At 34.1% G+C, this 15,597-nt stretch overlaps 1 protein-coding gene and 1 pseudogene across 1 annotated transcript; both read right to left on the bottom strand.

The window, feature by feature from the left end:
• Positions 1–1,446: 1,446 nt before the first annotated feature.
• LOC115954860 (probable LRR receptor-like serine/threonine-protein kinase At3g47570) lies at positions 1,447–6,295 on the bottom strand. Its single transcript, XM_031072827.1, has 3 exons — positions 3,581–6,295; positions 2,112–2,588; positions 1,447–1,704 (listed from the first exon to the last, which is right to left on the bottom strand). The coding sequence occupies exons 1-2, from the start codon at positions 6,273–6,275 to the stop codon at positions 2,113–2,115; spliced, it is 3,171 nt and encodes a 1,056-aa protein (XP_030928687.1). The 5' UTR covers positions 6,276–6,295; the 3' UTR covers positions 1,447–1,704; position 2,112.
• Positions 6,296–9,378: 3,083 nt separating this feature from the next.
• LOC115957207 lies at positions 9,379–11,372 on the bottom strand (annotated as a pseudogene).
• Between the last annotated feature and the right edge of the window lie 4,225 nt (positions 11,373–15,597).

The raw sequence follows: 15,597 nt of genomic DNA, 5'->3' as shown, positions 1-15,597 counted from the left end.
GGAATGCTTCCATCCAAATTGTTCTGTGATATGTAAAGTTTGACCAATTGAGTGAGGTTACCTAAAAGTTATTGTCACGGAGGTTGACTAACTTGAGAAAGCTAAAATTTCCAACATAAGGTGATATGGGTCCGTGCAAAGTATAGCCTTGTAGGTTCAAGGCTGCGACTCTTTGAAGCTGGTGGCTGCATGTAACTCCATGCCAGTTGCAGAAGTGGATAGAATCATTCCAAGAGCTCAAGATTTTATGTGGATCATTGGCTATCAGTTCTTTGAATTTAAGCAAAGCCAACCGATCAGTCTCATTTGTTGGATCAGAAACAATATTGGTCGTTTGCAAGTGTAGTAGGCTTATAGAAAAGAGAAGAATAGCATGTAGGTATGTAAGCCATATCACACGAAACTTGGTGTAGTGAAGCTTTATTGGTGCTAGGCAAAGAGAGATATAGAGAATTATGTTGAGCAAAAATGAGACTTTTAGCAGGGGTCAGTTATGGTATGAACTTAACTGTAATACTTCTTTTGAAATTTTCTCTAACCACAATATTTTTTTCATGTACTACTGAACTCACTGTCCTCATTTAAGACTTAAAAAGTCGTTTCTCACATTCCTCCACACACCAAAAAGCAATTATGATACTTTAACTGATTTGCTAATGATAAATTATAGTAGTAAACTTGTGAGAAAGTAGAAGCTGAACCAAAAAAAAAAAAAAAAACAAATGTGGTTGTTATTGTATGTTGTTTTGGTGCTAAACACGCTAGATTATTCATCCAGGTTAGGTAAATTATGACCCTATTCCAAAGTTTCTTCTTCTTCTTCTTTTGTTGTTGTTGTTGTTTTTTTTTTTTTTTTTTTTTTCCTCTTTTCCTTTTCATATGATTTGATAAGAAGACTAAATCAATATTTTATTTAACTGGATTAAGATTGGCATTATTAATATTGACCTGTCAAATTCATAGTATGCATGTTGAAGATGAAAATTTCATCATGCGCTCCTATAAAAAATGATAATGGTTGGTTGATTCCATTTGTTACTTGACACATCTTATTCCTTATTTTCAATTCCTCTGTTTGAAGTTGAACCTATTTTTCACTTAATCTTCATTTCCAGGGCATGTAACAATCTTCTAAAACGATAGTATAATATGTGAGTTGTGCTGTAACATAGCTTGATAAACAACACATTACACAAAAATAAATGGATAAACCCTTCAGAGATTTTAAAACCTCTCTTCCCCATTATATTTAGATCCCTTTTTAGAGATTTTAAAAAAAATTTAAAAATCATTAAAAAAAAACTCTATTTTTGGAGAAACTTATAGATACATTTCATGTGTTTAATAAACATTCAAATAAAAGCATCGTCGCTGATATTCCCAATACAAAAGGGCTTTCAGCTATTGGATTTATTATCAATAGAAAGCAAAATACATACACACCATAGTTTTTCTTTTTCCTTTTTTCTGAATATATAGAAACTATTGACTATACTCTAGAACCTATAGTAGAAGTGTTCAATATGCTTGTACTACAAAAAAGTGGCAATATGCATACTGTAGGACCGCCATATCCCAAAAGAAGAAAATATAAGGAAATCATTCCACAAACATTTTGACAAAGGAGATTGAACTCGCACACCTATATATGCTCAACAGGGACATGAAAGAGGTTTCAGTGATCTCTTCTGATAGTTTCATTCTCTGCAGTCAAAGTACAAAGTTCATTATATTTATTATTCCCCTTACTATAAAGTAAAACCATGAAAGTAGAAACAAGAACAACTATTACATTTGCATGACAGCATTAAAAAAATTGAATATGAAAGAACCTTTTGTAAGATTTTGGGTCTAAAAATGAGAAAATTCTAGTCTAACATTTGATTGTTAGTAAAAATCGAAAAATCTAACTATTTATACAACTAAGATCATTTATCAAAATAATAAAAGACGACCACGATTCCATTTATGCAAAATAATAGGAAACAAAAGAAATAAAACTCAGTGGCCAATCTATAACTCTTAGGATGGCCTTCAATCATTTTAGAAGAAAATTGTCATTGATGATTTTATTATTTAGCAAGATTTAAATTTAAAATATTTGAAAGTACCTTAAACTTGGATTCTCCTAAATCCACCTCTGTTGATACCAGAACCAAGAAAAGCTGTTTTGATCAAATGTAGTTCTCTGGTAACTTCCTTCATCCTCATTCTGTCTTTTGGTGACTCCATTGAACAGGCAAGTCCAGTTTCAAGAATTGATGCTAAGCACTTATGCACATTGGGATCCATTTGGTAGAAGTTTGAAATACCTTGAGCTTCTTCATCTACTTGCATCCCATTGCCATTATTATCTTCTGTGGTTGCCACTATTGCGGTTGAAGCTTCATTGACTTCTCTTGGAAGAAGGATTGGGTTCACAATTTGAACAAGATTTTCAGGTAGTGCCATCTTAGCAAAATTGTGAAGATTGAGACCATCTTTAAACATGTCATCAGTGGGTCTCCTTCCTATGAACATCTCCAGTAATAATATACCATAGCTATACACGTCCCCCTCTATTGATGCCTTACCACCCATGCCATACTCTACAATTTAATTATGACATGTAAGGAAATTTTGCAGTTGTTTACAATGATATTTGGAATTTAATGCAATTACAAATTCATTTGATTAGGTACAATAGCAAAAAAATGTTGAACCTAAAGAAGATCATGATGACAGAAACCATCATGTCAAAATTTCAAGTTAAAAGCAGTGGCAATATGTGCGTGCATGTGTGCATGTTCTAGTGTGACATGTTCATAAATTCTCTTTATCATATATTTTTTGGAATATCTGTTACTTTATATACCCATCAAAAAGTTTGTAAACTTCTTCATGTGGAACAAATCTATTTAAAAAACAGATTCACTTCCTTCTATATCAGTATCACAATCTACATTAGATTTATAACCAAGAGTCAATATTTTTTAATTTTGTGTAGGACGGAAAATGTGGTTAATGGTTAGGAATAGGATAGTCTAATCAAATTATATTTGCAATTGGTATGAACATTTTAGGTACTAATGCCTTGGCTGCCCCAAGTTCAACTAAAATCATGGTTCCTATTACTTGTCGTTACTTGAATAATGTCTGTTGACAAGTTTTTCAGGACACGAGTTAATGTTACAAAATTATAGCACAGATCTGTTTTGAGACCAGCTCTACCATATTTGCTATGACACACTGACAAGCAATCATTAGTCACTCATCACAAACATATAGTGTTGGGGAAATCAATGCCTGAAAAACAAAGATACTTAGTCAAAAGATAGTCAGCAATGTCTCAACTAATAAAGCAAATTTATCAAGGCTTAAAACATGTTTAATGCTTTGGTTTGCTATAAATGCTTCAATTAAAAGAAAATTGTAAATTAAGTGGCTAGGTGAGCTTCTATGTGTGCAAGTTGAGAGAGAGGGAAAGAGATAATTTTAGTATCCTCTCCTGATAATAAGGTAATTTTAAAAAATAGAAAAAAATAATAATATCTGTAAAGATGTTGTGGGAGTTTAGGTAGAAGAATTGGAAAGATGTTACCTGGAGCAGCATAACCAATTGATCCCTTTATGCCAATTGTACTAGTTTGCTTTCTAGAAGAATCATTAGTAATTGGGAGGAGCCTTGCTAAACCAAAATCGCTTACATGAGCAACCATGTCATTATCAAGAAGAACATTGCTTGGCTTTAAGTCACAATGAATTATTGGTTGCATAGAATGGTTGTGAAGATAATCCATTGCAAAAGCCACATCAATTGCAATATTTAGTCTTTGAAGAAGGCTCATGCTCCTTGATTGATTTTCGTTGGCAAGCTCTGGATGCAGCCAAATATCTAAGCTCCCATTTGTCATGAATTCAAATACTAGAGCTTTGAATTGATTCCCACTGTAATCCATGCTGGAGCAACATGTTAATATCTTAACAAGATTCCGATGCCGGATATTTCGTAATGCATTGCATTCAGCCATGAAACTTTTGGAAGCTCCCTTGTTTTGAAGGTTAAGGACCTTTATAGCAACTATCCTTTCTTCCGGATCAAGAGCTCCTTTATATACAGAGCCAAAACTGCCAGATCCAATTAAATTATTTGGAGAAAATCCATTAGTTGCTTGATAGAGTTCTTTGTAAGAAACATTTGGAAGAAGGTCTTTTGTTGAAACCATAGAAGATGGTTTCTTTCTTGATCTTTTTATCCAATAAAGAACAAAAATGGATGAAAACAAAAAGAAAATAAGAACAATGGAAATAATTGCAATTGCTATTTTGAATCCAATGGACTTTCTTGGTTTCATGGCATTAATAGGGCATTTTGGCAACTGCAATTTTGGTATACCACCACAGAGTTTAGCATTACCAATCAATAATATCACACTTGTGTTTTTGAAAACACCTTCAGTAGGTACCTCGCCCTCAAAATTATTGAATGAAAGATTCAATTTTTCTAAAAGAGGAAGCTTCTCTAAACCCTTTGGAATGGATCCTGATAGGTTATTTTGAGAAAAATCTAGACGTTGAAGACTTTTCAAAGAAGCCATAGATGATGGTATGGCTCCTTCAAAAGAATTCCCTTCAAGGTATAGGAGTTCCAATGTCGAACAATTTCCTATAGATGCAGGAATTTCACCAGAAAAATTATTGTTAGAGATATCCAATTCAATAATATGTTTCAGATTGCCTACTTCAAATGGTAGTGTGCTAGTGAATGAGTTGTGAGATAAATTGAGGTGTAGTATTTGAAGGGCAGAAGGACCAATAAGCTGCTGAGGTATGGATCCGTTAAGGTTATTTTGTGAGATGTCCAAGAGTTGCAAATTTTGGCAGTTTACTATACTTGGAGGTATGGTTCCTTCAAATCCATTTTCTTGTAGGTCGAGTTGGAACAACCGAGTAAGGTTGCCTATGAAGGTTGGTATTTCTCCAGACAATCTGTTGCCACCTAATTCCAATAGTTGCATCTTTCGAAACCCCCCAAAACTAGTAGGAATGACACCTGTGAAATGATTATTTCCCATGCCCAAGATATATAAATTGACGAGATTCTCTAATGATGCAGGGATAGTTCCAGATATTTCATTGCCTCCTAAATATAATGTAGTGAGTTGGGTTGACAAGTTGGATACAGAATTGGACAGAACACCTCCAAATTGATTATGACTTAAATCCAACGCACTAAGTTTACTACAGTTTCTCAAAGATGTTAAGAAACGGAAATCCCATCTTAGAAAATTGTTACCCAAACTTAGCCAATTAAGATCCAACAAATTACCCAAATTATTTGAAACTGGTCCTAGAAAATTGTTCTCACTTAAATCAATAGATTGAAGTTGAGTTGCATTGCATAATGAAGTAGGGAGTGGCCCAAAGAACTCATTTTCACCAAAATAAAGAAATCGGAGATCGGGAAGAGTGAGGCCTATGTTGGCTGGAAGTGTGCCACTAAGTTGGTTACTTGAAATCGAAACAAGTTGGAGAGATGACACATTGTAAAGAGAGGAAGGGATTGTACCTGACAATTTATTACTCAAAATTGAGAACGCAAATAAGCCTTTTAATTGGCCTATGGAATTTGGAATATTTCCCACCAAATTATTAACCTCAACATCAAAATGTGAGAGCATTGAAAGATTTCCTAGAGAAGATGGGATCTCTCCTTCCAAATTGTTATTAGGAAGCCAAAGCAGTTCCAGTTTCGTTAAAGAGCCTAGCTCCACTGGAATCTTCCCTTTAAGCTTATTATCACCAAGCTGTATGAACCAGAGATTGGAGCAGTTGGACAAGATGATTGGTATTTCCCCCTCTAACGTGTTATTGTTAAGAGAGAGCTGTTGCAGTCGGAACAAATGACTGACTTCTTGTGGAATTTCGCCATAGAAGCTGTTACTTTGGAGGTTGATGAACCCAAGAAAGCTGAGGTTTCCAATATAAGGTGATATGGATCCACGTAAGCCATGGCTCTGTAGGTCCAAGGCTGTGACTCTTTGGTGCCGACGGCCGCATGTGATTCCACGCCAGTTGCAGAAGTGCATAGAGTCATTCCATGAGCTCAAAATGTTATATGGATCATGATCTACAGATTCTTTGAATTTGAGCAAAGCCAAACGATCAGTCTCATTTGTTAGAGTAGTGGCAGTAATGGAGGGTTGCAAACAGAGGAGACTGCTTGTGGAGAAGAGAAGAATCACACGAAGGTACATTAAACAAAATGCGTAAAAATTGGTTTGGTGAAGCATCATTTGGTATGGAAAATCAAGGAAGCTAGTGAAATATTTGGTGTCAGGCAACCAAGTGGAGTGTTCGACTTTTATGTCAAAACCATTTGTGGCAATATCAATCGTTTATTAAGATAGAAATGATATGAGGAGACTTGACCTCAAGTCTTCCACTCTCTCTTTCTACTTATTTTATTTTTCCTTTTTGTCTCTTCCTGATTTAATCAATCATCAACATCAAATTTCTCAAAAGATTTTTTTTTTAGAAATTCAGTGTGTAAACAGAAAGTAGCTGTAAGCATGTAACATCATCCTGAAACTTGAATATCTTTGCGTAAACGTCAAACGTGGTGTAAAATTATCTTGGTCCATACATTGGATGTGGAAAAAGGCAAAAAGCTAAGTGACAAGCACCGAGGATTGCAGAGTGTCAAACACGGTGGATAATTATCATGGTCCAAATTCATTCAATGTGGAAAAGGCAACTTGGCAAAGAGGGCAGGAAAATTTGATATATTGTGAAGTGTCAAACACGATTGGAAATTATCTAGTCCCAAACATCCAATGTGGAGCTGCTAAAACGTTCCAAGCATCCAAATTCAAATGTGAAATTATTAAGATCAATTAATTATGAACTCTCCCGTTAAAGATCCATCCAAACATTTTTCGTTATTCATTAAATCATTTAAACAACTAAAAATACTTGTGGATATTTTAAAAGTTGTCATGTTGTGAGTTGGAAAAACTTTCTTCCAAACTAGTTTCGGAAAATTATCTTTTAAACTTTCTTAATTCTTGTGTAAATCGGATAAATTGGACAACTAAAGGGAAAAATAAGGATTTCATCAATAAGTTAACAAGCAAATTAAGAACACTTTTGCTTATCCCATTGCAAGTTAGCATACAAAAACATAGCAACTCTAGCAAAATACGATTTAAACAACTAAAAGAAGTCATTGTCGTTTCTATAAACCTAGGGAGATGCCGTAATAAGCCATTTGAACAAGATGAAATAGGAAGAATAAAGATGTGACTAAAAGGAGTCATTGCCCTGGTGGTACACGTGATATTATCCTTACCATCATGTGGCATTGGGTCGATGAGTCAACTCCAGAAACCCCTTTTTTTTTATTCAGCAAGAGAGAGAGAGAGAGAGAGAGAGTTGGATCATCTATTATCCAAACATTCAAATAAAAATATTTTTCGAGACATCCAAGTTTTCAGAAATTGCATAGATTATACACAAGTACAACACAAAAATACACGCATATAGCACATCATATTTTGCATACATGAGTAAGAACCAAAAGAAGCCACCAATTGATTGTTTCAACAAAGGAGATTAAACAAGCGCGCATGAGAACACATGTCACGTGCAAATACAAATGCCAAGTCTTTACTCAACAGGGGTAACAAGGAGATTCCACTGATCTCTTCAGGTAGTTTATTGCTCCTAAAATTCAAGTAAAAAGAGTTACGCTCTACTAAATATCATGAAACCAGAAACAAGAACACGTTTTGCATGAGACCATTAAAAAAAATGAGAATTAAAGTACCTTATCCAGTAGGGTCCTGGGTCTAAATAACCACACAAAAAAAAAATATATATATATATATATATATATATATATAGTGAGAATAGATATCTATCAAAAAAAAGTTTTAAAAATATTTCATGCTTATGTTTGTGGAATATAATTGTGACAAAGAAAGAAGACATAATGGCTAGTAATTAGTTTATGAAATAATTGTCATGTGCAATTTTACTTGAGCAAATTCAAATTTGAAATATAGCAATACCTAAACTTGAATTCTACTAGCTAAGCCTGCCTCTTCTGATCCTGGAGCCAAGAAAAGTATTTTTTATCAAATGTAATTCCCTGGTAACTTCCTCCATATCCATTCTTTCTTTTGGGGACTCCGTTGAACAAGCAAGACCAATTTCAAGGACTAAGACTAAGCACTTATGCACATTAGCATCCATTTGGCACTGGTTCACAACACCATGAGTTTCTTCATCTACTTCAATTTCATTTTTATTATTATCTTCTCTAGCTACCACGGTTGTTGTTGGCATTTCTTTAACTTCTCTTTGGAGAAGGATTGGTTCTACAATCTAAACAAGTCTTTCCGGCAATGCCATCTTAACAAAATTATGGAGATTGAGACCATCTTTAAACATTTCATCATTGGATCTCTTCCCCAAGAACATCTCTAGTAGAAATATTCCATAGCTATTCGTGTCACCATCTGTTGAAGCCTTACCACCCATGCCATACTCTATACACATTATGTTATGTTAGGAGATTTTTTAGATCTTGTTTAACAAAATATTAAAATTAAATTGAATTCAAGAAAAATCACGATGAGAGATGCCATGATTTCAAAATTTCAAATGAGAGAGAGAGAGAGAGAGAGAGAGAATTTCTACTTTAGATTAATACTTTAGGGCCTAGCCTAGTGCAAGGAGGCAATATTTATGGTTTAGATATATAGAAAAGGAAATATGGCTAATGGATAGATTAGGATAATCTAATCAAGCATTGGACACATCTGATATCTAGGCCCCATGTTCACTACAAAATCATATGTCCTCTAATTATCCATTATTAGCCATGAACTTGCATGTTACGCGTGATAATTATTATTATGGTGGTTTTATTATTATTACTATTTGAACTTTGTTTATTGATAACTTGTTCAGATTAAGATACGTACATGAATAAAATGCACAAAATTGTAGCATAGATCTGTTTTAAGGGCAGCTATACCATATTTGATATAGCCGATTGGCAATATATCATCACAACCACATAGTGTTGAGGAAATAAATGATTTAAAAAAAGCAAGCTAAATGAATGGATAGCCAGTAATATTTGGCAACTAATCAAATTTATGATTTATCAAGGCTTAAATCATATTTAAAGCTTTTCTTACTTTGAATTTTTTATGTAGAAATTAAATTTTGCGTATGCGTGTTTCCATGTTGCATGTTGTGAGAGAGAATATTGTGTTGCTTGCATGTTGTGAGAGATAATCTTATTTTGATAGTAAGGTAATTGCTAAAAATAACATACAATATGTTTTAGACAATTTATTTACTATATCTATTAGGATAATTTAGGATTTAGACAATCAAAAAGACATTACTTGGAGCAACATAGCCAATAGATCCCTTTATTCCAATTGTGCTAGTTTGTTTTTGAGAAGAATCATCTATAGTTGAGAGGAGCCTAAGCCAAAATCACTTACATGAGCAAACATATCATTATCAAGAAGAATAATGCTTGGCTTTAAATCACAATGAATGATTGGTGGAACAAAATGGTTGTGAAGATAATTCAATGCTGAAGCAACATCAATTGCAACATTCAGTCTTTGAAGAAGGCTTAAGTCTCGCATTTGATCTTCACCGTCTATCTCTGGATGTAACCAGATATCTAGACTCCCATTTGTCATGAATTCAAAGACTAGAGCTTTGAATTGATTTCCACCATAATCCATGCTAGAGCAACATGTTAATATCTTGACAAGATTCCTATGTCGGATATTTCTTAAGACATTACATTCGGCCATAACGCTCTTGGAAGCACCCTTGTGTTTAAGGTTAAGGACCTTCACAGCAATTAATGTTTCTTCTGGATGAAGAACTCCTTTATATATAGAGCCAAAACTGCTAGATCCAATCAAATTACTCGGAGAAAATCCATTAGTTGCCTGTTCGAGCATTCCATAAGAAGCATTCGGAAGGAGGTCTATTGTTGAGGCCATATAGGATGAATTCTTTTTTGGTTTTTTCCTCCAATAACGAACAAGAAAGAATGACAATAGGAGGAAAAGTAGATCAAAAAAAACAGTTGCAATTATTAGCTTGAAAGCAAGGGAATTTCTTGACTTCTTGACTTTGATAGGACATGCCGGCAACTGCAATTTCAGGACACTCCCACAAAGTTTAGCATTTCCAATCACTGATATTGCACTTTTATTATTAAAAACTCCTCCTATTTGTACCTCACCCTCAATATCATTGAATAAGAGATTCAAATTTCCTAAAAATTGAAGTTTCTCTAAACCCTTTGGAATCAATCCTGATAGGTTATTTCTTGAAACATCTAGATATCGAAGGCCTTTCAAGGAAGCGATAGATGAAGGTATGGATCCTTTAAAGGAATTCCATTGCAAGCTAAGATATTCCAAGCTCAAACAGTTTCCTATGGAACTAGGAATTTTCCCAGACAAATTATTTGTAGAGATGTCCAAATAGTTAATATTTTTCAGACTGTCTACTTCAGAAAGGAGTTCTCTGGTAAATGAGTTGGATGATAAATCGAGTAATGTAAGTGAAGAAAGATCAATAACCGGCTAGGGAATGGATCCATTAAGGTTATTTTGTGAAATGTTGAAGAGCTGCAAATTTTGGCAGTTTATAATACTTAGAGGAATGGTTCCTTCCAATCTATTTTCATCTAAATTGAGTCGGAACATTTGAGTAAGATTGCCTAGGGAGGCTGGTATTTCTCCTGAAAGTTAGTTTCCATTTAAAGCCAATACTTGTATCGTTTTAAACCCTCCGAAACTAGTGGCCATGGGAATGACACCTATGAAGTGATTATTATCTAAGCCCAAGACAATTAAGTTGACAAGATTCTCTAATGATGCAGGAATAGGTCCAGATATTTTGTTGTCTCCAAAATATAATCCAGTGAGTTGGGTTGACAAGTTGGATACAGAATTGGGCAAAACACTGCCGAATTGGTTTGTAGTTATATCCAATACTTTAAGCATACTATAGTTTCCTAAAGATGTTAAGAAACTGAGATCCCTTCCTAGGTAATTGGCTCTCAAACGTAGTGTGAAAAGATTTGGCAGATTTCCTAAATTTGTTGGAACTGATCCCAAAAATTTGTTCTCGCCTAAATCAATTCTTTGAAGCTGAGTTGCATTGCATAACGAAGTAGGGATTGGCCTAGAGAACTCATTTCCAGCTAAATAGAAACTTTGGAGATTTGGAAGATTTAGGCCTATGTTGGCTGGAACTGTGCCACTAAGTTGGTTGTATGAAACTAAAACAATTTGGAGAGATGACACATTGTAAAGAGAGGAAGGGATCATGATTGACATTTTATTAGTCAAAATTGAAAAATGTTCTAAGCCTTTTAATTGGCCTATGGCATTTGGAATATTTCCCACCAAATTTTTGCTGGCCATGGTAAGTATTCTTAGTGATGAAATATTTCCTAAAGATGGTGGAATACCTCCAGTCAGATTGTTTCTAGAAACTTGAAGTACTTCAAGCTTCAACAAAAAGCCTAGCTCAGCTGGAATCTTCCCTTTAAGCTTATTCAAATGAAGATTTATGAACCTGAGATTGGAGCAATTGGACAAGCTAGATGGTATATTCCCTTCCAGCGTGATGTCAGGAAATTAGGTGAAATGGAAGCAGCGAATTAATCCCTTTAGGTAACAGAACATTCGCGGCAATATCAAACGTTTATTAGAATGGCATTATATGAGGAGACTTGACCTAGTCTTTCTACTTGGTGTTTTTTTTTTTTTTTTTTTTTTTTTTTAGAATTACATTATATGAGGAGACTTGATCTTAGTCTTTCTACTCTGAATTATTTTTACCTTTTTCTTTTCTTTTCTTTTCCTAATCTTAATTAATCATCAACATCAAATTTCAAATGAAATTCAGGGTGTAAAGATTGGATGATGAAGCCATTTATCTAATTGAGTTTTACTTAATTCAATATTTAGAAAAAAAAGAAATTAGGTTTAAAAAAATGAGTTTAATCGATCCATATGTGAACTCTTGTAGCAAAAGAATAAATATCTTTGTGAAATTGGTACAATTATAATAATAATTGTTATATAAAAGCCATAACTGAGAAAAGCCCAAAATTACAAGATCAAGGCATAAGAATAAATCATTCTCATGAAAATCTTAAGTAGCATTGCGTTGTTATAAGGTTCGTCGAAGAAGAAGAAGGCGTGTAAAAGGGGACCTAGAGGTAGAATTTGTTGAATTGAGAATTCCAGTAGGACCCGCGAAGGAGAAAGAGAAGCAAATTTCTTTTAGTTGGTTCCCAAACTCTTGGGTTTAAGAAAGATCGGTGTGGGACCCACGTTCAGCTAAGAAAATTTCTTCCAAGTAATAGTATACACGGTCTGCCAACTCCCGGTTTCCACAGCTTGGACCTTCAAGGTTCTGTACATGGCCCACATTTGATAAACTATACATTCTACACACCCTTTTCCAACCATTTTGGGCTCTTCTTCTTAATTCCTTCACCCGATGGGCCAACCTCTTGCTCTCTTTCCCTACATGAATCACTACCCCATGACCACGAGTCCATTAAAAAGTCCACTGCATTCAATACCATTCGTTTTTCCTGCTTCCAATAACCCTGTTAATGCTTGCCTTGCGATACCCTTTTAGGACGGTAAACAAATCCGAAAATTCAGGTTCATTCATTTAATTTTATTTCAAACATAAGTCAAGCTTAACCTCATCACCAAATAAGATTATATGTTCACATTTGTTTTATTTACTTGTTGAGCAAGCTCTAACTTGTCCATGAGCTACTTAATTAACTTATTTTTTCTTATATATAATAAAATCATGACTAAAATGTTTACCACTTCATAAATCTATGATTTTTTACTGTAAATAATAATTATATACCATATGAACCAATTTTTAAATTTATACAACCTAATTTCAAGTTTATATAAATATATTTTTAAACAAGTATACGTATAAATATATATATATATATATATATATTTATATATATAATTATTTTGAGCCCCTATCTCTTGATCCTATTAAAAAAAAAAAAAAATCTTTATTTTTATTTTTATGAGAATTGCTCGTTCAGCACTTGAGTCTTCAGCCCCTATCTCTTTACCATTTCTCTTCCTCAACTTTCACTCTTTCTCTTCTTTCAACATCGATTGGCATCTATTAGATATGTTACAACTGCAGTGACTTCAGTACATGAGATGGAAAATGGTTTCAACGTATTGTCCTTCAATGAAGGATCAATTCTTTCGGTTAATCTTACTAATATTCAACGGTTTAAACTTTGAACCATGTCTTGTATATACACTAACTCAATTATTACATGTGAAATTATTTTATGTATACTTTTTCTCATACTGTTTTTGACAGTTCTTGTGGTGCCCAAGACCGCAGTCATTCCTTGGGTCTTGAGAAAGATGAAGAGATTGCAAAGAACTTAAAGAAGTACAAGGCAGAGGACCAGGATGTTTCAATGCTATTGAGTGAGAAAGATCGTGAAAAGCATAGGATGTTGAAGAATGAAAGGAACAAATGGGTGAATGAGTGGGAGCAGTTGAACGAAGTTGAAATCAAGGAGATATTGGATGTCTCAGAGGAGTGATACTTGTGATAGTTTGGACTAATATTTTGAGGTTTAAGCTATTTTTCTTCTTTTTTTTTCCTTTTTTTTTTTTTTTGGGGGGGTAAAATTTAGAATATAGTGTTTGATAAGATTTATTTTAAAGTAAAATTTTGATACAGTTCTTTAATTGTAATATCTTAAAAGCCCAATTAAAATCAAACAAATGGTTACATCGACTAATGTAGCACAAATAATATAGGAATTTTACTTAATATTTCTCTCCTTGGATAGGCCCAACGGGTTTTTCATTGTTATCCAAATACCTGTGTCAATCTTTATCGCATTATTGGTTATTTGGTAACATATTTTATTGTGGTAAAATAACCGGAAATTGACTTTGATCATATAATTCCTTAATGTGCAAAGTTGATTTAATTCATCTAAAATCAATCAACATGGTCTAAATTCTTCTTTCAGTTTTCTTATTACATTTTCTCCCTTTCATTTTGTTCAAATGCCTTAATAACTATGTTTGGAGCGCGAAGAGCCTTATATACAATGGCATTGCCTCTATTTTTTGTTTGAGGAAAATCAAGGTTCAAATCTCTTCCTTCATCTGTTGTAAACTATCAAATTATTTCAATAAAAAATCTATGATCGGAGAAACTTGGATGCATACAAAGAAAAGCATGTCACCAATATTTCCAATACAAAAAGGCTTTTAGCATCTCTATAAATTATCAATAGAACACAAAACTCATACATACACACTAGGAGGGTGTTTGGTACACCATCTCAAAAAAAAAAAAAAGTTTTTAAACAATATTACACGTATTTTCACACACATTTTCAAACAACAAAACATGTGTTTTTAAGTCCATGTACCAAACACCCCCTATACTTTTTATTTTTTATGCTGAATAGCAAATACATACACACTGTGGGGGAGGATTTTGTTCCACACCCCGTAAGCTGTTTGTCCTCTTTGGGGAGCCAAGCCCGCAAGGTTTTGTTCTCAGTACTGAGTGTAGGGTTTGGGATTTTTGGGGTGCTTTGACCCTATGACACCCTAGTCCCACATCGGCAAGAGATGCACCCCATTCATGGTTTATAAGCCCTTGGAGCAACCATGAGTGTACCATAGGGTCAAAGCATCCCAAAAATCCCAAACCCCACACTCGGTACTGAGAACAAAACCTTGCGAGTTTGGCTCTCCAAAGAGGACAAACAACTTGCGGGGCGTGAAACAAAATCCTCCCCCACAAAAAGGCGCTTTTGAGGGACTGTGCCCATCTCGAGTATTGTCCGCTTTGGGGCAAAGGTGGGATTGACTTGGCCATGTCTGACACCGCATGATACGCGCACGGTTTTGTTACCCTCAAGGGGCACGCCTCTACCACTATTACACACATGCACTATTAGAACCCCTTTCCCTCTTCCTTTTGTGTGTGTGTGTTTGTTTCTCAAAAAAAAATATATATACACACACACACACACACATGCACACACACTTTCTTTTTTTCTTTTTTTTTTGAGAAAAAAGACCATTCATATTATTAAAGGAGGCCAGTGAAATCAGCCTGTAATACAGATATAAGGTCTGGTGGTACATCTTTCATCCAAACTGACATATGTAATAGGAATTGTGATTTCCTTGCTAAAGAATGCGCCAAATTATTACTATTTCTACGTACAAGAGATGTTTTAAAGTCTGAGAAGTGTTTATTGAGAAAAAACACATCTTGCACTATATGTCCATACGATGTGCACCACACTTTCTCATTCTATTGAACACATGTAACATATTATATTAAGTTTAAATTATTATCTAAGTTTAAAATTGTAGCATTTTTTTTTCAAATATAAGTATAATGCTTATATTATTGAAACTTGAATTTTAAGGTAATCTTTTGAATATTTATCATTTTTATTGCTTTTTTAGGGTTTATATCTTTAATTCCTAATGCCTATTTTGTTTG

Source organism: Quercus lobata, chromosome 8 (genome assembly GCF_001633185.2).
Source record: "Quercus lobata isolate SW786 chromosome 8, ValleyOak3.0 Primary Assembly, whole genome shotgun sequence".
Lineage (NCBI taxonomy): Eukaryota > Viridiplantae > Streptophyta > Magnoliopsida > Fagales > Fagaceae > Quercus > Quercus lobata.
The sequence above is the reverse complement of the archived record's forward strand: the minus strand, read 5'-3'. Positions and strand labels throughout refer to the sequence as shown.

Excerpts from the sequence above, each read along its gene's own strand:
- LOC115954860 (XM_031072827.1), bottom strand. The coding sequence starts at position 6,275 with ATGATGCTTCACCAAACCAATTTTTACGCATTTTGTTTAATGTACCTT. Across the intron at positions 2,589-3,580 it reads AATTGGTTATGCTGCTCCAG|AGTATGGCATGGGTGGTAAG; the intron begins GTAACATCTTTC and ends ATTAAATTGTAG.